General features: G+C 40.7%; 1 protein-coding gene across 3 annotated transcripts in view; it reads left to right on the top strand.

Annotated features, from left to right (window-relative positions):
* The window catches only part of lrp4 (low density lipoprotein receptor-related protein 4), a 120,822-nt gene that overhangs the window by 91,098 nt on the left and 4,036 nt on the right, over positions 1 to 25,688 (top strand). Inside the window, exons 13-38 of one of the 3 annotated variants that reach the window (XM_086143992.1) lie at positions 889 to 1,045; positions 1,560 to 1,777; positions 10,391 to 10,567; positions 11,703 to 11,828; positions 12,574 to 12,782; positions 13,149 to 13,230; positions 13,326 to 13,431; positions 13,501 to 13,702; positions 14,184 to 14,373; positions 17,699 to 17,830; positions 17,994 to 18,134; positions 18,221 to 18,307; positions 18,402 to 18,573; positions 19,237 to 19,399; positions 20,207 to 20,432; positions 20,748 to 21,051; positions 21,288 to 21,506; positions 21,639 to 21,773; positions 21,863 to 21,971; positions 22,268 to 22,460; positions 22,783 to 22,896; positions 23,774 to 23,882; positions 24,188 to 24,252; positions 25,077 to 25,164; positions 25,247 to 25,388; positions 25,521 to 25,582. In XM_086143992.1, coding sequence (XP_086000118.1) covers positions 889 to 1,045; positions 1,560 to 1,777; positions 10,391 to 10,567; positions 11,703 to 11,828; positions 12,574 to 12,782; positions 13,149 to 13,230; positions 13,326 to 13,431; positions 13,501 to 13,702; positions 14,184 to 14,373; positions 17,699 to 17,830; positions 17,994 to 18,134; positions 18,221 to 18,307; positions 18,402 to 18,573; positions 19,237 to 19,399; positions 20,207 to 20,432; positions 20,748 to 21,051; positions 21,288 to 21,506; positions 21,639 to 21,773; positions 21,863 to 21,971; positions 22,268 to 22,460; positions 22,783 to 22,896; positions 23,774 to 23,882; positions 24,188 to 24,252; positions 25,077 to 25,164; positions 25,247 to 25,388; positions 25,521 to 25,562 — 3,908 coding nt within the window. In that variant the 3' untranslated portion in view covers positions 25,563 to 25,582. The remainder of the gene's footprint in view (positions 1 to 888; positions 1,046 to 1,559; positions 1,778 to 10,390; positions 10,568 to 11,702; positions 11,829 to 12,573; positions 12,783 to 13,148; positions 13,231 to 13,325; positions 13,432 to 13,500; positions 13,703 to 14,183; positions 14,374 to 17,698; positions 17,831 to 17,993; positions 18,135 to 18,220; positions 18,308 to 18,401; positions 18,574 to 19,236; positions 19,400 to 20,206; positions 20,433 to 20,747; positions 21,052 to 21,287; positions 21,507 to 21,638; positions 21,774 to 21,862; positions 21,972 to 22,267; positions 22,461 to 22,782; positions 22,897 to 23,773; positions 23,883 to 24,187; positions 24,253 to 25,076; positions 25,165 to 25,246; positions 25,389 to 25,520; positions 25,583 to 25,688) is intronic. The other 2 variants (XM_086143991.1, XM_086143990.1) reach the window with 2 other exon arrangements.

Here is a 25,688-nt window from a genome sequence, read left to right as displayed (position 1 = left end):
CAAAAAGGAACAGAGGTTCTGTATGTCTTTTCTTCTTCTGACCTCCTCTTTAGACACAGTATTATGTGTCTCTCTAAATTTTTTTTTTTTCGTTTTTTTTTTTTAAATTATATTTTCTACTTTGCGGTTGAACCTTTTTTCCATCACTTAATACACAGTGTGGCTTTGCGGCTTTGATATGGATTGAGCATCAGTTTTGAGGGTCTCCAACAAAAGTCAACATTTTTTATGAGTTGTCTTGTAACCATTTCCTTGATCTGTATGCACCAACCAAATATGTTGTTGTTTTATATCAACATCTGTTTGCATTTTTTAACATGAGTCATGGATATATTGCTCAACCCGCCGAAAATAAGACATGGTTTCATGTATTGTGTTGTTTTTTTTCCAGCTTTTTCAACTGTTTCTCAAGTGCTGGCTGAGCTGCACAAACCATATGTCACTTCTTGTTTCAAAACAACACCAAAAAACAAAACCTAAAATACTAATACTGCCTACAGACATTGTAGAAAAAATGTCATTTCTCAATGTTTTCTTCTATACATCTTTTAATTTTTCATGTTGTTTAGTAATAATTAAGTTGATATGTAATTTTGAGACAAGTTATTTTGTTGGCAAGTTATAAACACACAAGTATTCAAGGCTTTTATTCTCAAAGATTTGTGACTCTCATCCTTCTGTGCTGTTAGCAACTCAGTTAAAAGATATCAACTCTTTTTTTCCCTTTGGCATTTTGCAAAAGCATGCACAAAGCATATTATTCAATTTGGTGATTCAGTAATGAATTTCATTCATCATTAGGCAGACATCCGTCTTCTTGAAAATCCCCATGTCCGTGGTTCTCGTCCCAACACGACATTATGAAAATACACCTCTTTTTTAAAATAGGGGGATTGGCCATTGACTGGATCCATGACAAGTTGTACTGGACAGACTCCGGGACATCCCGTATTGAGGTGGCAAACTTGGATGGTACCCATCGGAAGGTGCTGCTGTGGCAGAACATGGAGAAACCTCGAGCTATTGCCCTGCATCCCATAGAAGGGTACAACCCCAAACACACACAGACACACATACCACAGATTAACAACAGATGTATTCAAATGTATGCATTATCCCTTCGCAATTTCTCCCAATCTCAGTTCCATTTCAAAGCAGGGGTGTAAGTTTGGCAGCATGGTAGTGCCCACAGGCAAGCACATGTGTGAAAAATATCATGAGTGAAGCAGCAGCTAAGCTTGAACCTCCAGAGCTTCACTTATTTCAATGGTAGAAAAGAGTCTTTGCCAAAGCCCCTAATAATTGTCAACGTAGAAAACTCATCCTGATTATTAGGGACCTCATTTAAATCATATAATGAGAATACATTAAAAAAGGCTCAGAACTAAAGAATTAGAGGAAAACTGCATTCACACCAAGTCTGTAACACCGACTATATCATTCCGGACAGAACTCTTAGCATAATGCTTTGTGGATGTCATGACAGCCAGCTAAATTTGCATCTTGAAAATGTAAACCTGAGCGCTAACAAGGGCTAACAACACACTTTTCTTCCCCAGGAAGATCTACTGGACAGACTGGGGTAACACACCTCGAATTGAGTATGCCAATATGGATGGCTCTAATCGCCGGGTCATCGCAGACACACACTTGTTCTGGCCCAACGGCCTCACAATCGACTATGCTGGTCGACGCATGTACTGGGTGGATGCCAAGCATCACGTCATTGAAAGGGCAGACCTGGATGGCCGCAATCGCAAAGCTGTCATCAACCAAGGTAAAATCACCTACTATGGTGACGTACATAGTTTTTACCAATCATAATACAAGTATGGGAAATGTATATACTGTGTTGCTGATAAGATTGTTTACTAGATAGAGTAGAAACTAAAACGGTCTGCAGTATCACAGCTGAGCTTTAGTGTTTCATTTCACTTTGAGTTTCATGGCCTCAAAGTTCTTTGTGTTGTGGGAATACACCGATGACGCATACGCAAATAGCAATACACTGAAGTTAAAATTGGAAGAGACGATATACAGTATGAAATGTATATTCCATTCATCATGTAGTTAATCCAAAGTAATAGTGCCATATTTTCATGAACAAGCAATCAAATATTGCTTCTGCTAATTTCAGGTATTCACAAATCATTTAGCACCATTTATTACAACGCAAAGCCTCATGTGGCTCCCTTTATGCTGTATTGAAGACTGTCAGTGTCTATTGAAGACTGTCTTGCTCATGTATATAGCAAGTATATGTGTATGTACTCTGAAATTAGGGATCTGACATTTGCAGATGCAAATGTCAGGATACTAATCCATCAAATTCACACACTTTCTACGATGGATTTTTTATTTTTTTGTTTTTCATGATGTTGTTCTGGTATTCCATCCTTCAAGCCTGACTTCAGAAAGATGCAGGGCTGATTATAGTACATTTATGTTGTGATTCAATCCAAAAACTATGCTTGGCCTTGAAAGCCATTGAAATGCAAAATGGCAAGAAAGGAGTTTTTTTTTTTTTTCTGCCACTTCATTTGAGATAAAAACTTAACAGTAACAGACTTCCTTTACTAAAACTAAATTTCCAACTTGCCGCATTGCCTGTGAAACTTACCTCTGCTGCTGACTGACCTTTGGAAAATCTGTTAAGTTGGTGTATTTGTCTGTCAGCAGGTAAAATCACCAATTTGAACAAAACTTTGAAGTGTTTCAGGGCCAAGAAATTAGTTTAAAATAATTGTAGAAGTTGATGTGTATCTCTCCTCGTAATGTAAAGATACACAAGGTTTTGCTCCCTATTTAACATGGATTTTCTTTATGGAGGTTGGACGCTCATGGTGGACATCCTGGAGTGTTTGGGTGTGAAGAAAAAAGTGTGTGTGTCTGTGCGTGCGCACACGTCCATGTATCCATGCATCATGCGTGTGTCCACCACTTCTTGTGTCTATTGCATCCCTGTGAACTCACCATAATAATGTGTGCTCTCAGGATAAAAGGCTGTAATTGGCCCTGTCCTTCTGCCACAGTCACTGTTTGCTCAGACAACACAGGATAAATGGCATGTTTGAGTGTGCGCATGGCTACATTCTGAGACACTGTGCCAAAGAATGTTAATTAATGTCTATCCACTGACACCTATAGTTCAGTGTATGTATATGTGTGTCTGATGGTTGAATTTATGCCAACTCCCCTGTCATTGGAGCTGGATGCCAGTCGGGTGTAGCAGATCAAGACCTGTTTACTTTTATTTAGGGGAGGGGTGTTAAGATGTATGTGAACAGGATCATGGCTTATATCACAATACTTAACTGTTTGAATGCCTTCTCTTTTCTTGCATTACAGCACAGGAATTTTTCAGTCAGTTTTTATGTTAATTTATACTGGTTGAGTCACAATCTGATGGTATTTTGTATTTTGCCGGTTTTAAGACGCAAACTAGGCTCAGTTCTGGATTAAATCGATTTATTCGTCACTGAAACATCCTTTAAATTGGTCTTTTCAAGTAAATGAACGGGTCGTCCCGAATGAATGGAGAACAGTGCATGGAACCATCATTTTCCAATGAATCTTCATGTATTTTTGAGGTATTATTAGTATATGTTTCCTGTATAAGGGACAGGAGAAAAGGTCCTGATCCTTTAGAATCCAAAATTATTGATCTTTTAGTTTTATGACTATACATATCCAATGTTAGTGTCCACAGCCATAGCGTTATCCTACAAACTAACAGTATTTGTGATGGACACATTACTAATTATGCACATTGAAGAAGGGGAAAGCAGGGCTCAAAAAGTCAATTTTATTGACTTTCATATTTTTTTAATTATTGCACATCATGTCTAAGACACATACATTGCAGTGGTACAGTTTTATTAGTCAGCTATCTATGTCCTTGACAATGAACAGCTTTCTATAAATAAGGAATGTGATTAGAGACCAAAGCCATAGTTAGCCTATTTTGTGGTACATCATGATCCAATACAAAGCAGTATTCTGTCCAGCTGGAGGCGGCAGTCCATTGTGGGTGACGTACCCTCTGAGAGGGTGACAAATTCATTTGTGGCGCGAGAAGAGCAAGAGGTGCCACATGTAGGTTAAAGGGGACATTACTGTGAAGGCTTGGATTTTTGATACCCTGTCGGCCTGCAGCTGCTCCACCAGCTGTCCCGGAAAGAAAACACAGGAGGGCTGGGGTGACAAGGAGGAAGGTGACCGTATCAAAACTAGGCGCCTGTGTAGCTGCAAGTGACTAAGAGCAGGGCAGAGGGTGTACTGTTTGTCTTCCTAGTGTTTGGATAAGATCAAAAAACACACACAGTCAGTTTGTATCACCCCAGACACACCTTGTGTGGCCTTAGGGGGAGGATAAGGGTTTTTTTCTTCAGGTATGCCTTTCTCAAAATCACATCACTCATGAAAAGGTAAGCAGAAATATTGGTAATAAAACTTGGGTCAAGCATTTTAAGTCTTTATAGACATTTAAAAAAAAAAAAAAGTTATCATTAAATGTAGCATGCTCATGTGTTTAACAATAAAGAATCTTTGAGATTGCATGGTTAGATTAGATTCAATGTTATTGTCATTACACATGTACAAGTACAGGGCAACAAAATGCAGTTTAGCATCTAACCAGAAGTGCAAAAATAGCAGCAGGTGCAGATATAATAAACATTTTGATAAATAAATTTACTGTCTGACATGTGTTATGTCAATAATATACCAGTACCAGTTTTCGGATTCAATACAATGTTCATGTTGTGCAGATGGATATGTGCATTTAATAGTAAACTATAGGCAGGAACTATGGACATAATTTACAAATGGAAATATACAGCTGTTTAGTTATGTTGTATACACAATACAGTTGAAATGGACATTTAAATAGTACATAAATAAATAGATAGATAAATAAATAAATACAGTGACTACCTGGAGTTACCAAACTCATGTGGTAAGGGGAAGTTGTGTGTGTGTGTGTGTGTGCGCAGGACAGTACAGTGGCACAGTGATAGTGGTGAAAGGACAAAGGGTTCAGTAAGGACACAGTTCTGGAGAAAAATTCTTATTGAAATCTTGTTGTGGCAACTGGACTTGAATTTCTTCACTTGAAGACGTTCCACCCCTCATCCAAGAGGCTTCTTTCAGGCTTCCACCGGGCCAAGAACATCCCATCAATTGCCAAAGGCAGCAACACAGAAACAACAGCCAAATCAGAAACCACCAGACACAGGAACATAGAACAGGAGGAAGACAACAACAAATGAAAGAACATCATCATGCCATATGTTGCTGGCGTTACGGAGAAAATCTGAAGGTCGTTCAACAAACACTATATACTGATACATTTTAAACCCCACAACACACTGAGACAAAAACTAGTGCACCCCATGGAAAAAACACCCGGGCATAAGATTGGGAATGTGTGCTGTTACTTGCACCGAGGATTGTGATGATGTCTACATAGGACAGACCAAACAACCTCTGCACAAACAGATGACCCAACACAGGAGAGACACCATTTCAGGATAGGAATCTGCACTCCAGGGCCATTCTTTTGAAGACTGCAATGTCCATATTCTGGCCAGAAAAACAGATGGTTTGAGAGAGGAGTCAAAGAAGCCATCTTTGTCAAAACAGAAAAAAACATCACTGAACATAGGAGGGGGCCTCAGACACAACCTTTCAAAGACGTATATCGCCAAGACTGATTTGCACACACACACCAGGCCCATCTGCACTCTCTGAACAGCCAGGAAAGATTCATCACCAGAACCAGCCCCCAGTAGCTTCCACATGAGCCTCAATTCTTGTGATCCAACAGGTTTCCCTCCTTTGTATAGCTTTACCTTTTCACATTCCAATTCAGGTAATCTCCCAAAAGTTGGTCCTTTGTCCCAACAGGAGTACTCTCCAGCAGCCCCTCTAGAGACCCCAAAAGGGGTGGGCAGTCTGCATTGGTGTTGGGTGCATACGCACACACAACGGTCAGAACCCATCTGCCAACCAGAAGGCGTGGGGAGGCTACCTTCTCATATACTGAGTTTAACCCCAACATGTAGGCGCCAAGTCAGGGGCAATCAATATGCCCACACCTGCCTGGTGCCTCTTACTAGGGCCAACTTCAGAGTAGAAAACAGCCAAACCCCTCTCAAGAGGCCTGGTTCCAGAGCCTGAGCCATGTGTCGAGGTGAGTTGGACTATAAAAAGCCAGAAATTCAGTCTCATGCACTAGCTCAGGCGTCTTTCCTACTAGACAGGTTAACGTTCCATGTTCCTAGAGCCAGCTTCTGCAGTCATGCATTGGACCACCAAGGTCCCCCACTTGGCCACCACCCAGCTCACATTGCACCCAACCCCTTCAGCCTTTCCTATACATGGTGAGCCCAAGGGAAGGTGGCGCAGGCCATCGAGCCTTTTTCCTGGGCCTTGATCCAGGCTGGGGTCTTGGTGACCCATGTCTGGGGAAGGGAAATCCAGGTCTTTTTGTCTATTTCTTCATTTTTCATTCTTCTCTGGTCCCTCACCCATGGCCTGTTTGCCTTGATGGACCCTACCAGGGGCCTAAAGCCCCAAACATAGCTTCTTGGATCATTGGGAGACACATAGCCCTCTGCGACAATGAGGTGGTGCCTCGAGCTGGCTCGAGGCTTTATTTATTATGAGATGTAATTTTAAAGCAACATTGCTCACAACCCCCCTCTTATTCTTAGGGCTAATTATTGTTCCCTCTTCAGTTGGAGCTATGTTGCAACCTCATTCAGGATCTCAAGGATCGAGAATCAAGATTTGCAATTTTCATCGTGCAGTCACAGAAAATTTTGCGATGAGAGCTCCCAGCTCAGAGCATGTACAGGTATTTATAAAAATAAAATACAGATAAATAAAAATAAATAGACGGACAAGTTATTTACACAGTGCGTAGTTATACACATGATGTGGATCGTATGAAGGGGAATATGAATGATTTCAAAGTGCTGAAACTTAGTACAAGGTATTGTCTCTGTGGGAGGTTGAGGGGGTGGAGGGGTTGTCAGCAGGGGGGCATTGTATTAGTGTGTGGCTAGGTGTGTGTGGGTCCAGGTGTGAATGTGAGTGCTCTGTTGGGGGATGGGGTGTGGTAGCTTGCAAGGGGGAAGGGTTTGGGGAAGAGATTGCTTTTACAGCTCTTGGGCAGAAGCTGTTTTTCAGCCGAGATGTGTGGGTATTGATTGTCCTGCACTGTTTTCCTGATGGGAGCAGCACAAACAGGCTGTTGCCCGGGTGGGTGGGAACCATTGCAATGTTCTTAGCCTTCTTCTGCAACCGGGCATTGTAGATAGAGCCCAGATCCAGAAAAAAGACAGCCCACAATGCCCTGTGCTGTTCTCACCACCCGGGCCAACACTTTTCTGTCTCGTGCCGTGCAGCTGCAATACCACACTGTAGCGCTGAGACGGAGGATGCTTTCTTTTGTTGATCTGTAGAATTTGATGAGTAGCTGAGAGGAGAGCTCGCTTCAGCTTCCTGAAGAAAAAGAGTTGCTGCTGGGCTTTCTTCATCAGGTATGAGGTGTTAACAGCCCAGGTCAGGTTGGATGAGATGTGGATGACCAGGAACTAGAAGGTGTGAACTCATGCCACTGCATCTCCATTTATATGGAGAGGAGTGTGTGCCATTCTCCTGGACCTCCGGTAATCCACAACCATCTCCCTGGTCATGCTTGTGTTAAGGATGAGGTTTTTGTTTGAGCACCATTGAGTTAGTTGCTGGATCTGTTCTCCGAAGAGGGTCTCATTGTTGTCTGATATGAGAGCCACCACAGTGGTGTCATCTGCAAACTTGATGGTGTTGTTTGTGGGGTGGATGGCAAGACAATTGTGTGTGAAGAGGGTGAAGAGGGGTGGGTACGCAGACCTGCAGCGGGCTAGTGTTCAGGATCCAAGAGGATGATGTGGAGTTCCCCAGCCTCACCACCTGAGGACGGTTTGTGAGGAAGTCGTAGATCCACAAACGCAGGGAGGCAGGCAGACCTAGGTTGCAGAGCTTCAGGGCCAACTTGTCTGGGAGGACAGTATTGGAGGCCAAGATGAAGTCCATGAAAAGCATCCTGACGCTTGAAGCACTGGTGTTAGGGCAACAGGACGGTAATCATTGAGGCAAATGACAGTTGATCTCTTTGGCACAGGCACGATTATTGAGGTTGCAGGGACCGATTGAAGATATCCAGAAAGACCACTGCCAGTTGCTCTGCGCATGACTTCAGGGTCCGACTTGACACACCGTCTGGTCCTGCAGCCCTGTTGGTGTTGATCTTCCTCAGGGTAGAACTCATCTGATGCTGCTTCAGGACGAAAGACTGTTGTTGCACCTCTGGCTGAGGAAGATGTGGAGCCTCTCTGCAGCTTGACGAGTCAAAGCAAGCAAAGAAGCTATTCAGGGTGTCAGGTAGGGTAGAGTTGTTGTTGATCTGTTGGGTACTACCTTTGTGGTTAGGGATGTCCCTGATACCTCTCTTCATATAGGATGGGTCGCTTTTGTTGAAGTGGTCCTCAATGCATTGTCTGTGCCTGTTTTTGGCCTGCTGTATGCCCTTTCTCATATCCCTTTGGGCCCTGCTGTTGGCCAGCCTATTGCCTGCCCTATCGGCAGCATCCCGGGCTTTGAGCATGGGCCTCACTGTGGTGTTCATCCACGGCTTTTGGTTAGGAAAGACAGTGATTTTCCTTGTTAGTAGGACAACTTCGGTGCAGAAATGAAAATAGGACAAGACTGACGATGTGTATTCCTCAACATCAGTGCCCTCGTTGAGTACTCCCCAGGTCTTGTAGGGCTGAGGAGGCTTCCTCAGTCCAGACCTGAATCATTTTGATGATGGGGTTAGACCTGCAGATGAGAGGTTTATAGGCAGGGATCAATTCTATAGAGTGTGATCTGACATTTCAAGATGGGGGGCTGCTGTAGCCTTGCATGAACCTGGAATGTTACAGTATATCTGATCCAGTATATTATTATCCCTCATTGATAACTTTATGTATTCATGAAATTTGGGGAGCACAGCTTTTTGCTCCACATGATTGAAGTCACCCACTACGATCACTGCAGCCTCTGGATTTGCATTCATCTCGGCTACTGATCAGGCAGTAGGGCTCCTCCAGTGCTAACTTAGCATTAGCTTACTGGGGTATATAGGCCACTAGAGTAATAATGGAGCTGAATTGTCTGACCATTTTAAACAGTCTGCATTTCACTGCAAGGCATTATATCTCAGGGGAGCAGGATGCTCCGACAATTTTCATTGCTGTGCACCACGAATTGTGAACGTATAGGAAAGTCCGTTTTTTGAAATTAGCAAAGTCTAGAGTTCCTAAAGTTCTTAAAAAGTTCGGTTCTTTTGTACTGGATTAGTGCCTCCACTTCAGAAATCGAACCGAGAAAGAACGCAAAAAAAATGTTAAAAACACGTAAAACTTAATAAACATCGGTAGCTGGGAGCCTTGGGCCGCTATGTGTGTCAGCGTTGGCATCTTGGAAGCTTCAGTTAGAGCTATGTAACAACCTCATTAAATGAGCAGTGTCGTTTTTAAAAGTCCCTCACATAACTACCATTAGCACCAACACCTATTTTTAATGTAGCAGGAGAAACCCCTTTTTTCATTTATTCTGCATTCTCCTCCAGCAGACTGTGAAGCTACTTTAGCGAAGGAGGGCAGAGCATGAGAGTTAGAGCGCATGAATTAAATGTAGATCATTGTCTTCTTCCAAGAAATAGTTTGTTTTTGTTCCTAACTATTCTTTGCCAATTTATTCATTTATTCATTGTTTTTGCACGCTCATGTTGGTGGTTTCAAAACTGTGTGCAACAACCTTTAAAACAACTATGGAATCGGCCAAAGATCATGAAGAAAATGCTTAAAATTTGAGAAGAATTTGAAACGAAAATGAGCAAGAAATGTTTTTGGAAAAATACATTTATAAACATTTTTTTTCCGATTTATATTATCTACAAGCTCCCTTTTAAGCAATTAAAATCAGAAATGTGAAATCAGACAGTGGACTTGCTTTTATCTTTGTATCTGTAGAATTTGTTCCCTGTATCGGGGACCAAGGCTATTCAGGATCTCCCATTCAGTTTATAAGTGGAAAGGTTAAGAATCCAATACCGCCAATGCTTTTAGCTGTACTTGCTCCAACTGAACCATCTCAAGTTCAATGAGAATAACTTAATAAAGTTTTAAACAAGCCTGAATGGGGATGAAAGTCAAAAGTGTGGTGGTTTGTGTGCTTGTTCTTAAAGTCATTAACCCAGCCATATCATTCTATTTGTTCATCATGCAGGTAAAGTGCTGACATACTTTAAGTTTTTGATCTATGTTGATTCTTGAGTTGGCTGCTTTTCTCTCTTTAGGCCTTCCCCACCCATTCGCTATCACAGTGTTTGAGGACATCCTCTACTGGACTGACTGGCACACAAAGAGTATCAACAGTGCCAATAAATTCACTGGCAAGAACCAGGAGATTATTCGCAACAAGCTGCATTTTCCAATGGACATTCACACCCTGCACCCCCAGAGGCAGCCTGCAGGTGGGTTATGGTGTTGAAAGCTAAATACCAATTAAAATACTCCGTACATGTTCTACTTTTATTATAGAAGATTGTGTTTCATGGGTGTGAAAGAGAAGGCCTAATGCTGTTGAGATCCAAAATAGCCAAGTAACTTGTTCCATTGCTCTGCATGTGTCTGATGTTTTTTTTAATAACTTTTTCAATTATATTTTTTTATGTATTTATGCTTTATTATCATCAGTGTACCTCAAAATCCCAAATTGATTCAAGGCAATCTGCATGTACAGAGAAGTAAATAATGTCAAATGAATTATTGTAGTAAATTTTGAAAGGATCATTCAGCAGTTATCATTATTATAAGAGAGAGTAGGATATCAAAATGCTTGGATTTATAACAGACAGCAAAAGAGGCTCATTGGTGATTTTTTTTTTCTCACCACAGTGAACCCAAAATTATAAAACGATTTATTGCCTTGGTGTTAGGTCTTGTGGTGAACTGGCCACTTGATGTGTTTTATTAGCATGACAGCAAAGCCTTTACTAACAAACTGTGTTGAACTTGTGTCACGGCCAAAAGAAAGTTTTGGTTATCACGCTGATAGAACACTGTAGCATTCAGAGGCTATTATAAGCTGTGAGCAGCCTGGGTGTTGGCAGGAATTCTACAAAATACAACATCTTGCCAAGCATGCTTGTCTAATCTCTCATCCAAAAATTTCATCACACTCTGTAAGACAGAAATGTTTAACAAGTGGCATCAGCGAGATCAAGGGGCTTGGTTTTAAGACAATGTAATGCTATTTCCTGAAATCTTATCAATTAAATTGGGCATGCCACCATGGCACATTATTATGCTTAGTTGCAAGTAATAATTAGAAAAATAAGTGTAAATAAAAAGAACTCAAGTGGAATTGTTTAAGTGCTGTATTTCTGTGTCGAGCTTTGAAAAACAGGAGTCTTCACACAGGAGAGCTCCACACTCTTTTTGCTATAAAAACTGAATTGAAATTAGTGCCTTCACTGCCTCTCTCTCCTGTCAACACAGATATTTGGTGTTTTTAAAACATGCGAAAAAATGTGTGTGTGATTGTCATGTATATATATTTATATATATATGTGTGCATGCATACTCTCATTTCTTTGTGTCCTACAGGAGGAAGAAACCGCTGTGGCACAAACAATGGTGGTTGCAGCCACCTCTGTCTCCCTAGCAACAAGACATATACCTGTGCCTGTCCCACTGGCTTCAAGAAGGTTGACCATTACAACTGTGCTGACAGTGAGTCCCTCAACATATAAGCATTTAAGTTTGCATGTGGTTATTTAAATATTTTGTTCATATTTACTCATCGTTTCTTGATTCACTGATACAAAGAATACACTTTTAAATTGTTTTGTTTTTTTTATTTTTCTTAATTTTTGCATGGAATACATAGATGGATACTATTACTAAAATTACTAAATCAATATTTGATGATCCAAAAAAAAAAAAAAAAGAAAAAAAATCTCAAAGATCATTTAATTTTCCTATGGCTCACTGACAGAGTCTATGTCTGAACAAATCCCCAGTTATGTGTTATTATTGTGCTAATCCTTTAAAATACAACTTATAATTTTAGTTATTGTTTGTCAAATAACATATGAATAATGAACTGAGAGTCTTATATTTACAAGATTACATTCATAACTTTGGTGTCAGTTAATGCAACACCTCATTCCTGAAGATTTGGTGCGCAAAGGAGGACAATTTTGACTGACATGTTTACATGTTTTTGACAGTTGCCTTTTTACAAGGTGTAAAGTTGCATCAGTTTAAACAGGAATATATCACACACAAAACTTTTGACTTGTTACTTAACATTACTTTGTTAAAAATATTTGTTTCTGAAAGTTTATGCCATGCTATTAGAATTGCTATATGAAGGCTGTTCGTGTTCTGTATGTTGGTGTTTCTTTGCTGTGTTCATTGTTGACCCCACTGTTAAACCTAGAAGACTGACAGAAGACCTTTGGTCTTTAATCAGGTCTTGACAAGTTCCTGCTTTTTGCCCGAAGGACGGACATCCGACGAATCAGCTTCGACACAGAGGACATGTCTGATGATGTCATCCCTCTGGCTGATGTACGCAATGCCGTGGCGCTGGACTGGGATGCCAGAGATGGCTACATCTACTGGACTGATGTCACAACTGATTCCATCAACCGAGCTCTATGGAATGGTACTAAACAGGAGGTCAGTGATAGATATTAGATAGATGGACTCAACTGTTTATCTTTCCTTAATCCAAAGTGAGGCATGCGTCACAAGATAACAGAATGATGCAACCCTACCATCTACTGGGGAAGATGCTAAAGTGCAACTATATTTCTTTGCACAATAATGAAAGAAGTCCCAACCAGGCTATGACTTGCATGATCACCATCAGTCCTCTATTGATTTAATATCCCCCATATGTTTAAAAAAACAACAAAAAATACATTTTGTTGATATACATACGGCAAAACATTTGCAGCAAGTTAGTATTGCCCACAGAACTTTGATCAATCAAACATAATATAAACAGTTATATTTAGGTCCTTATTGTCTCTGCTTTTTCAGGTGGTAGTGGACACTAGTCTGGAGAGCCCAGCCGGTTTAGCTATAGATTGGATGACCAACAAACTATACTGGACTGATGCTGGTAAGTAATCTACTTTCATAGCAAATCTTATTGACACTGTACTATGTAGAATATTTTTATTAAAGACTGGTAATTCCCCTTATTGGTACCCCCAGGCACAGATCGTATTGAGGTTTCTAATGCAGATGGGAGTATGCGAACTGTGCTGATATGGGAGAACCTGGACAGGCCCAGAGATATCGTTGTCGATCCAATTGGAGGGTGAGATGATGGAAAGGTTTTCAATTGGTGTTTGAAGATTTAACAGTATATATCACATTTGGTTCACAGTTTCATGTACTGGACTGACTGGGGCGCAAACCCCAAAATTGAACGTGCTGGAATGGACTCTTCCAATCGTATTGTCATCATCTCATCTAACCTTACTTGGCCTAATGGGCTTGCCATCGATTATGAGACTAAACGTCTGTACTGGGCTGACGCTGGAATGAAAACCATTGAATTTGGCAACTTTGATGGGTCTGACAGACAGGTAAAGAATTTTTGTTTTTTATTTTGTTATTTTTTGCTTGCAATACTGAAGTTTCATGCTTTATAAATTATATATCTTTTACCACTTTGCGTCTCTTAAAGCATAAAATCCTGTATCAATTTTTTTAAGAAAATTCAAAGTTATCAGATTCGATGTGAGCACCATCTATTAAATGGTAATTGGTAAACCCACCTTCTACAGTCAATCTGACCGATGAGGCTTAAATGTCCAACTGAAACAACCAGGCAGAAAAATTGATTTTTGACTGAAATCAGACATTACTTTCTTCATGGATTACGAACTATACCTTGGGGATTTTGGATTAAGTTAAAAAACACAACACAGGAGTCAGACCAGGTGTTGACTGGAATGAACTCTCCAATGTCTCAAATGACTCCACTTTATTTTTGTCAAAGAACACACTTTGTTTTTTGGTCATTGTTCCAAAATTTCACCAGACCTTATCTCATATACCATGCAGGTTTTAATTGGCAGCCAACTGCCTCACCCCTTTGGCCTGACCGTACATGAAAACAAGCTTTACTGGACTGACTGGCAGTCAAAGAGCATCCAGAGTGCTGACAAGCTCATCGGCTTGGAACGACACACACTGGCTGAAAACCTTGAAAACCTCATGGACATCCATATGTTTCAAAGACATCGTGAAACAGGTTTGTATATTAACATGACACAACTTTTCTATAGTCAATATCCTTTGAAGTAGTACATTCTTTGTCACGGGACAAAAGGCCTTCATGTTACATCAGGTAGATCTATACCACTAGTTCTTCTTTTCTATTTAGCTTTTCTCTTCAGGGGTCACCACAGTGAATCAACCTCCTTAATCTAACCATAATCTCTGTATGTAACGTGTGGTGTCCCTCTGATAGATTGATTCCTGAACCTATCCACCCTCATCACTCCCAAAGAGAATCTCAACAGCTTCATCTTTGCTACCCCCAGCTCTGCTTCCTGTCTTTTCTCCAGTGCCACTGTCTCTAAACCATACTACTGGTTTCACAACTGTCTTGTACATCTTTCCATTCATTATGGATGATATTCTTCTTTCACATGGTACCTGTTGCTTTTCTCCACCCATTCCAACCTCTCCATTCCTCTGGACTGTTGACCATAAGTACTTAAAATCCTCCACCTTCTTTACCTTCTCTCCTTGTACCCTCACTGTTCCACTTGGGTCTCTCTCATTCACACACATACATTCTATCATGCTGCAATTAACCTTCATTCCTCTATTTTTCAGAGTATACCTCCACCTCTCTAGATTTTCCTGCACCTGTTCCCTGCTCTCACTACTGATCATAATGCCATCTGCAAACATCATGGCCCCTGGAGATTCCTATCTAACCTCACCTGTCAGTCTGTCAATCACCACTGCAAACAAGAAGGGGCTCGGAGCTGATCCCTGATGGAGTCCCACCTTCACCTTGAACTTCACTGTTACCCCTTCAGCACACTGCACCACTGTCTCACAGCTAGCATATATGTCCTGCACCAGTTTAAGATACTTCTCTGCCACTCCAGACTTCCTCATACAATACCATTGTTCATCTCTTGGCACTCCATAGTCTTCTTTTTGACGGTCTACAAAGGCCCAGTGCAGCTCCCCCCTGACTGTCTTTTTCTAGGCATGTAACCATACTACTGCTCATAAATGCTGAACTCTGCTCTCAATCTGGTTTCTACTCCTCTTTCCCATACCTTCATTGCATGGCTCATCAATGAAGTTATCTTTATGCCTCATCTTTATCCCTCTTCGTAGTCGCAATTCTGCACATCTCTCTTATTCTTAAATATGTGCACCATCACACTTCTTCTCCATTAGGCATCTACTCACTTGCTAAGATCCTGTTGAATAATTTAGCTAGAAACTCTACCGCTACATCTCCTAGACACTTCCATACATCCACAGGTATATCATAAGGACAAGCCTCCTTTTCACACTTCAATCCTCTTCAATGCCCTCTGCAATTTATCTTTCATCTGTCAGTACATTTCCCTCTATCCTTAATCACCAGAAGCTTAAGTGCATCCTTTCCATCTCTATCTCTCTTTTTTGCAAACCTGTATAAATCATTCTCTCCCTCCCTACAATCAAACCTAGCATGCAAGTCATCATTTGTGCTTTGCCACTTCAAAGAGCTGCGCTGCATCTCCCTGTACTCCTGTCTGCTCTCTTTAGTCCCCTCAGTATCCCATTTATTCTTTGCTAACCTCTTTTTGTGTACATACTCTTGCACTTTCTCATCCCACCACTAGATCTCCTTATCTACTTTCTTTCCAGATGACACACCAAGTACTGCCCTACCTGTTTCCCAGATCACATTTAGCTGTAGTTGTCCAATCAAGTGAATAATGCTCTCTGACCACCCAGCGCCTTTCTCAACTCCTTCCTGAAAACCACACAACACTCCTCGCTTTTCAGCTACCACAACACCGTCTTCTGCTCTGCCTTGGCCCTATTTACCTTTCTTGTCGTCATCCTACAAATCACCATCCTATGCTCTCTGGCTACACTCTCACCTACAACTGCTTTAACTACTACTTCAACTATCACTGATCTCTTTCAGATTACATCATCTATACAAGATATAGTCTACCCGCATGCTTATACCCTTGTAGTTTCCAGTCTCTTTAGTTTCTCTGTAGTTTCTGACACTCTTTTCACCTCCAGAACATCCCTAACAAACTCCTCATTGAAGATAACTCCTATTCCATTTCTCTTCCTGTCAATACCATGATAGTGCAACTTAAAACCAGCTCCTAAGCGCCTAGCCTTGCTACCTTCCCACCTTGTTTCCTGGACACACAGTATATCAACCTTCCTTCTGTGCATCATGTCAACCAACTCTTTAGCTTTTCCTGTCACCAATATTCAGAGTCCCTGTTCTTTGTCCCAGATTCTTGCTTTTCCTCTCCTCTCTCCTCCTCCGCCCTCTTCCTCTCCTCTTTCAACCAACAGTAACCCAATTTCCACTGGTACCCTGTGGGCTATTAGCACTGATGGCGGTCATTGGTAACCCAAGCCTCGACCAATCCAGTATGAGATTCATAGGTACAATTTGCATATTTGGTTTTGGCTCAAGTTTTACACCAGACGCCCATCCTGATGCAATCCCCTGCATTTATTCCGACTTGGGACAGGCTCAGAGAGACACTGGCTCGTGCCCCCCTGAGGCTGCATTATCTTAACCACTACTTAATTGCGAGGACTATCACCAAAAATCGATTTCATTTTGAAATGTCGGATCCCTGTAAAATCAGTGTACAGTAACATACTGACCTGATCTTCGATTCCTTTAGACTCTGTAGTTTGCTGTTATTGTTCACCCTCTCACAATGATTATCAGCATTCTCTTGGTAATGTTTTCTCAGACCTCGATTGCCAAGTTGTTTTTTTTCTCATTGTCTGGAGTCATCACCCTGTTTTGAACAAATCTGTCCAGTGTAACTAAACTATATTTTTTGGCCTGTTCTCATAGATTATAATATTTAGACTTAAGACATATGTCACTGTTTGGCTCTCAAATGTAGTTATCTTTTTGCTATGAACTTAAGTTTGGCCACAATAGTGATGCAGTACACAGCTAAAACAAGATAAATTAAAAATGTATTTCTGTGATCGTGCTCATTCCTCACGCTGTTTTGATCTTGTGTAGCACAGGAAACATCTTACTGCTGCTTTTCTCAGAGCTCAGATTCAGTGTGTGTGTTGACACTGAGAGGATTACAGGTAAAATGAGCCAAGATCAGTGACTTGAAGAATGAACCTTAGGGGCTCATACCAAACTGAAACCTCACTGATGTGTAGAGCATTCAACTTTTCCCTAAAGGGTTACATTATCCGTATCTACAAGTTGTCATTCTTTTTTGGTTTGCTGCAAATATCTTTTATACCTCTCCCATTCCGTGTCTCAAAGATGACCCAGAAATGGAGGTTAGTGTATAAGCAGAGTCTGTTTGTGTGTCTATCTCTAGTACATAACCCGTGTTTGGTGAATAATGGAGGCTGTAGCCATCTCTGTCTCCTGGCTCCTGCCCCTAAATCCTCCAGCTGTGCTTGTCCTACTGGCATCAACCTTCAGACAGACGGAAAGACCTGCACACCTGGTATGATTTTTTTTTTTTGCATTCAAGTATGATGGAGTAGATGGCAGCAGTGTATTTTTCAATCTTGGCAGTGATCGGCAACTACGGAAGGGAAATATAGAGTGTTGTTGCATTGTCAACTGTGCACTAATTGACATATATCCGATGTTGTGTGTGTTTGTAGGAATGAGCAGCTTTCTGATCTTTGCACGGAGGACAGACATCAGGATGGTTTCTCTAGACATCCCGTACTTTGCGGATGTGGTTCTCCCTGTCAATAGTTCAATGAAAAACACTATTGCTATCGGCGTTGATCCCAAAGAAGGTTTGTGTATTGCAAATTTCGTATTTGAAAAAAAGGCCAGCAGTGTATACATCTTCTTGAAATCTAGCATGTTTCTCTGCCTATAGGAAAAGTGTATTGGTCTGACAGCACACTCAAAAAGATTACAAGGGCTTACATCAATGGATCGGCAGATGAAGACATTATATCTACAGGTGAGGATAAAGACTAGCTTTAATGCTTTTTACCTCCACCCAGTGGTGTCGTGCCTCAAGCTTTCCCTTTGTTTTTGTGTTTTTTTTCCTGTAGGTTTGATGACCACAGATGGCCTGGCAGTGGATGCTGTGGGTAGAAAGATCTACTGGACAGATACAGGCACCAACCGCATCGAGGTTGCTAATCTAGATGGCTCAATGAGGAAAGTTCTCGTCTGGAAAAACCTGGATAGCCCTCGAGCCATCGCCCTCTACCATGAGATGGGGTGAGGTCACTGAAGCGTCAACAATCACAGGCTATTTACAGCCTTGAAATATCTTGTCAAAGTGTACATATATCTGATAAATCATTTTTAATCTTATGATTTTTGTAAAGAGGGCAGCGCAGTGGTTAGCGCATCAGCCTCACAGCATGAAAGACCCTGGTTCAATTCTGTGTGGTGTTTGCATGCTCTCCCTGTGTCCGCGTGGGTTTTCTCCTGTTTCCTACCACTGTCCATAAACATGCAGGTTAATCGAAAAACTTGGGAAAAATTGCCTGAAATGATTGAGTGAGTGAATGATTGTTTGTCTATTTATGTGGCCCTGCAATTGACTGGCGATCAGTCCGGGGTGTACCCCGCCTCTCGCCCAATGACAGCTGGAATAGGGTCAAGCATCCCCCGCAACCCTGAGTGCAGGATAAGTGGAAGAAGATGATGGATGGATTTTGTATTGAAAATGTCTAGGATTAGCATCAAGTTTATGATAATTACCAGATTTCATCTTTCAGGATCTTGTCTCTTTGTAGTTGTTTAAATCATATATATTTATATATACACAAATGCACACACTGCAACACAGGCAGCTCGAAAGGGCTAGTTTTATCTTTGTATGCTTGTCTCTTATTGTTTTTGGTTTCAGTCTCACTTTCTCGTGACTTCTTACAGTTACATGTACTGGACGGACTGGGGGGAGCATGCTAAGCTGGAGCGATCAGCAATGGATGGATCGGACCGCATGGTTCTCATCAGTAACAACCTGGGCTGGCCAAATGGTCTTGCTATAGACATGGCTGGCTCACAGCTCCTGTGGGCAGATGCTCACACTGAGGTCAGTATGGATTCCTTGGAATGTGTTTTACATTACAAACCTAAACTGATTGAAGTAAGATCCAAATAAATTGTTTTCATTTTATGTTGTCTCCTGCATTTCACATATGATTATATTGGACAATAACCTAAGAATTGAGCTAATGAGAACAGTTGTAGTCCAGGTAGAGACAGTGATTTTTTAAAAGGTTTTGCATGGTATGGATAGTGTCTAAGTGCAAAGAAGTTAAGGCAATAGGCTGAAAAACAGAAATAAAATCAAGGAAGAAACTAAGTTCTTTTAGGATGTTTATAAACTATAAGCAAAAACAGGCTTATAATACAATGAAGGTAAGATTGACTGAGCTAGAGGCATTTCTGCTTTGCTTTAATTTTCAGGAACAATATTTGCAGGTAATAACCAACTTTACTGTAAAAAATAAACAATTTAATTCATAATAATTTAATGAATCCATGAAACTGTTAATCCTTCTGATTAAATGTTCAAATATGAATTCACATGCAAATATATTCTATAACAGTGTTTTTTACTTTTTTACTACTTGCTTTTTTTACTCTGTGAAGTCCTTTCTCAGTGTTTTGTTCATGGTGACCTGGACTGGTTTTAAAAATATTTTTGATGGAGCTAATCTTCCCTTTTTGTTGACCAAGTAAAACAGGATTTTTAAGGGAAATGCACATTTCGCAATCGCGAAGAGTGATGTTTAGATATAAAACTTTGGCTGGAATGAAACATGAAAATAACTGCTCGGGAGAAAATGGAAGCATCAGAGGGAGTCAGTATAGCTCTATTTTTGATTTTCTCCAGCGCATTGAGGCCGCTGACCTGAACGGGCAAAACCGCCGCACACTTGTGACTCCAGTTCAGCACCCATATGGTTTAACTCTCCTGGGATCACACATCTACTGGACTGACTGGCAAAGCCGCAGCATCCAACGAGCTGACAAGAACACTGGCGCGAACACCATCACTGTGAGAGCAAATCTGCCAGGCCTAATGGACATCCAGGCTGTGGACAGGGAGAGGCCTCTGGGTGAGATACAAGGGATATTACCCATTTTAGCACATATTTGTGTCGGGGACATATACAGTGTTAAGGTTCATAACAATTCTTAAGAGAAAATCACACTACCAGTTTTAGCTCACTTTAAATTTTGAGAGAAGCTTGAGATAAAAATCAATTGACGGCTGTGTGTGTGTTGTTACCTTACTTACATCAAAATATAGTTGCTGATCATTAATCTTAATTAAATTTTGGGGCTTAGTCAAAGTGCAATGTGAGTTTTGTATGGAAATGGCTCTTTTACTGCTCCTGAAAATTTCTTGTTGATTCCTTTTGTTGCTCTAGGATTTAACAAGTGTGGCAGGAAAAATGGTGGCTGCACTCACTTGTGTCTACCCCGCCCCAACGGCACATCTTGTGCTTGTCCCACCGGCATCCTGCTCAAGGGTGACAGCAAGTCCTGCGACGACTCCCCAGAAACGTATCTGCTCTTCTCCAACCGTGTCAGTGTTCGAAGAATCTCTTTAGACACCAATGATCACACAGATGTGCACGTACCTGTGCCTGAGCTACACAATGTTATTTCACTGGACTATGACAGTGTGGATGGAAAAATCTACTACACTGATGTCACCCTGGATGTTATAAGGTATGAAAATCTCATAAAAGGTAATTAATTCACATTTTGTGCATATTTAATCAGATTTTTTGTTGCAATTTTTTTTAATTTAAACAGTTCAGAACTAGAAGAGAAAGCACTGTTTTAGTTGTCACTTAAAGGGATTATTTGTTTCTTTTATTTGTACGACCATATGATGCTGGAGCAACCAGTCTCTTTTTGTCTTTATTTTTCAAATTTATTTTATGTTTCCATTCATTTTGCAGGCGAGCGGACCTGGATGGCAGTAACATGGAGACTGTGATCAGCCAGGGCCTAAGGACTACAGATGGACTTGCTGTGGACTGGGTGGCCAGGAACATGTACTGGACGGACACTGGACGAAACACAATTGAAGTGGCCCGTTTGGATGGGACAAGCCGCAAAGTCCTGGTCAACAACAGTTTGGATGAACCCAGAGCTATAGCTGTGTTCCCGAGCAAAGGGTAAGAGAAAGCTGGATGCTCCAAGGGGGTGTACTTGTAGTAAGTTTGTCATAGCTAAGAGAATGAGAAGCGTTATTATTGTTCCAAAAAGCTACATCTTCTCATCATAACAGTTGAGCCTTGTCCCTGCAGGTTCTTGTTCTGGACAGACTGGGGTCGCATTGCAAAGATTGAGCGATCTCATCTGGATGGTTCGGACCGGAAGGTTCTAATCAACACTGACTTGGGCTGGCCCAACGGTCTCACGTTGGACTATGACACACGGAGGTCAGACAGAAAAAGCTTGTCTTTTGAAATTTAGAGCTGTTTTGACCGCACTGGTGGAAATATGTTCATCATTGTGTGAATTTCTCCAGGATCTTCTGGGTTGATGCCCACTTGGACAGGATTGAGAGTTCTGACCTAAATGGAAAACTTCGTCAGATCCTCGTTAGCCCAGTGTCCCACCCCTTTGCCCTAACCCAGGTACCCCTTACCTATAAACCCCAGCTGTCAATTAACTGGGCTGACCCTCCTCCCGGCTGCCTCCTTCACTCACCTTCTCTGTCACCTACGGCTCACCGTGTCTCCTGCTGGTCATTTCCTCACCGTCCAACTCATACCGAGCTTCTTAACCATTTCTTCTTCTTCTTCTTCCCTTCCCACTCTGACCCTCATTTTTCTTTCCTCGTCCCTCCCCCTCCCTTATTTCTCCCGCTCCCCTGCTCCTTGTCTGTGTTTTTCCTTTCCTTTCTTCTTCTTCTTCTCCTTCGTCTCCCCAGTTGAAGCCGGTGTCCTCCCCTCTAACTCCTTTCTCCCGACTCTCGCAGCAAGACCGCTGGATCTACTGGACAGATTGGCAGACAAAATCCATCCAACGTGTGGACAAACACACTGGCCGTAACAAGGAAACTGTGCTGGCCAATGTGGAGGGTCTCATGGACATTATAGTTGTATCACCACATAGACAGACAGGTAAGAAGTCTTGTTTGGGAGAGATACATTTTGCTAGCAGGACTAGGTGGATTTTTGTTTTGACATGGTCTACAGAAGTTTGACTGTGATTGTAATGTTTACTTTATCGCACTGTTTTTACTCACTGTCGTCACGTCTATTCAGGCTAAAATACCTTCTGACTGTGTTGGAATTACATCACAACCATTTAAAAAACAGGGAATTGGAACTTCAGTTAAAGTCATACCCAGCAATTCCTACTTGGCAATAAATACCAGACTCTCACCACATCTCACAAGCTGTTTGGAGCATGGTGTCAAATGTTTTCCTCCCCTATTTCCAGGCACCAACCTGTGTGGGGTGAACAATGGTGGCTGCACTCATCTCTGCTTTGCAAAAACCAACAGTTTTGTGTGTGCGTGCCCTGATGAACCAGATGGACGGTCCTGTTCAACCAGTAAGTGGCCACCATGGTTGTTGAGTGTGGAACTAATATTTTAATATTAATAATTTTAGTGTTCATTGTATGTGTTATAAGGATCTCCACTAGCTTGCTGACATGTCCTAACTTGACTTGCATGAAATCAGAAAGAAGATTGGTTCTCCTTTTAAAGTTAAAATGGAGTGAATCACTGACTAAAAAAATGGCATTGATGCTTTAGTGTATTTCGGAATAATTATCACCCCACCTACTTAATGTCAATTGAAAAATAAACATTTATTATTTACAAAAAAATGTGAATGAACAGTCAACATTAATTGGTTCATGACAGGAAGCATTAATTTGCTGTCAATGATCTTCTTATTCCATAATTTCATTATTAATGAAAATTCTTTTTTATAAAATTATCTCTAAAGTGCACAATGATTTGTGCTTTTTTTCCTAATTTCTTTGTTTGTTTTTTGTTTATTTATTTTATTCTTATCATTGCTATTGTCACTCTATTGTCACTCTACGCTATTGTCATTTAGTTTTGGTTGTCTGCTTTCACCCTTGCTGCCTTGTTTTTTCCATTATGTTGTCCATTCTTATCCTTGATGTTCTTGCTATTGTGTTATCTCTGCTGTCTATTTATTTGTAGATGTCTTTTGGTTTTTCTAATCGTTTCTCTATTTATATTTATATTTATATTTATATTTATATTTATATTTATATTTATTTGACACTTATAACTGTTATGCCGCTGAGACAAAATAATTCCCCCTATGGGGATCAATAAAGTCTATCTTATCTTATCTTTTATGAAATCTTCATTGGCAGTTATGTATACTTTTTATACAGCACAGTCTTGAATAAGCACACGGACTGTTACTTATTGATCCGTGTCAATTAGTTGCAGGTGTTACAACATCTCCTCCCAGAGAAAGCAGCAGCACAACTGTTACAAATAAAATCCCTAAAGCACCAACGGACAAACCTGACCGGGGACCATCATTGGCCAAGTAGGTTTCAGTTTATCTTATCTTATCTTTCAGTTTTTTTTTTTAATGTAGCTTCACTCTGTTTAATGCATCCATGTATTTTAAAGTTGCAGCAAAAAAATGTATGTATGAACGTAATTACACAGTATGTTGGCATATTTGCATGAACAAGAGCATGAACTTTACTCAAACAACTGAGAATATTTCTCAGAGAAAATGTTTGTTTTGAAAAGTTTACATTTGTGTTCAACTAAGCTATACCTAAAAAATATGTTTTGCTGTGTTGTAATTTCTTAAGCAGTGTTTTTTGCTTTTTAATTATATAGCTGCACCGACAAGAACCTTAATGCAGGAGGCTGCTTGCATAACAATGTGGTCACGGCACCTCATGGTCAGTATTCAGTGTGACCTCTATCTCTCACAGACTGGGTAAGATAGGGACATCTAATATGGGGCTAGTGCAGCCCCTGAAAAAAATCTCAGAAAAGCCTCCTTCTGATAGCCACATTTACTTAGCGTTCAAGGGTAATAGGATCATAAGTAAGCAGAAGCATGATTTAGGTCCAAATAGTCTGCTATTTTCAAGCAAAATCTATGAGCAGATGCATGGGAGTGCTGGTATAAAGTGTTGAGGACTTTTTAATGGAAAACAGAGAACATTTTACATTTCTGCATTTTCAACAATCACTTTTTTAAGAAAAATACACATCACATTATAGCATTCTGGGAAAAGAAAGCATGGTTGGTGGTTCCAATAACTATTTTATCAAGATGTCTGATAGATTATTCTTAACCATTTTTGTTTCCTAAATTTGACTGACCCATTTACAGATCCCTTTGTGATTGTTTCCTTAATAAATAAAAAGAAACTTTACTTGGACATTTTTAAGGAAAAGTACTTGAAGAGCTCTGAAAAACAGATGCACATATTCTAGAGACTTTGGGTACAAAATAAATATAACATTATTAGTATCAATTCAGAAATAATGTAGACAATCTTTTATTGAACTAAGTCTTGTATTTTTCTTATTTCAATGTCTTTTCCTGCTTCATGTTTGTTGATTTTTTTTTTTTTTTTTGAGATTGGAGATATTTTACATGTTTTTCAAGATAATTTTCAGTGGCATAGAATTATATCCAAGAGTTGTAGTTAGTTCTCTTTAATTGATTCTTATTATACTTTTCGGGCATGAGCATTTTTGCTATCTGTTGCAGGGGAAGGACTTCACATCAGCTATGTGATTGGTGGAGTTCTGACCATTCTGGCCATCCTGATTCTCATTGCTGCCTTAATTATTTACCGGTGAGTCTCCCATTTCACCCAGACTGTCGGAAAAAATTATATTTGATACACCTCAGGTAGAAAGCTGTTTTATTTCTTACAGACATAAAAAGTCAAAGTTTGCTGACCCAGGGGTTAGCAACCTGACATACAGCAACCCCTCTTACCGCACATCCACCCAGGAAGTGAAGATTGAAACATCACAAAAGCCCCCGATATACAACCAGCTTCGATATAAGAAAGAGGTAATAAGCAGGCCGAGCACTGAAGACATTATAAAAGCTGCTTATGTTTTGTACTTTGCTCTACAGAGATGGCACATTGCTCTCATACAGTGCACCAATTTATGTCATCCTCAACTTTCTCCCTCACTGCAGCTCTCTCATCCCTACAACTCCCTCTCTCCCTTTATCTTTTGACCCACATGTCCTGTGGAGAGGTAGTTACACCGCATGGGCCATTTGTGTCTTTTCCACTTTTGCTCCATTTTGAAGTGCCCTCGTCGATCCCTTGCTCACCTTCTTTTCTGCTTTTTTATTGCATGC

The sequence above is a fragment of the Fistularia commersonii genome, chromosome 3 (genome assembly GCF_037954325.1).
Source record: "Fistularia commersonii isolate RoL2024-O1a breed Wild chromosome 3, RoL_Fcom_v1.0, whole genome shotgun sequence".
NCBI classification, from domain to species: Eukaryota; Metazoa; Chordata; class Actinopteri; order Syngnathiformes; family Fistulariidae; genus Fistularia; species Fistularia commersonii.
The sequence above is the reverse complement of the archived record's forward strand: the minus strand, read 5'-3'. Positions and strand labels throughout refer to the sequence as shown.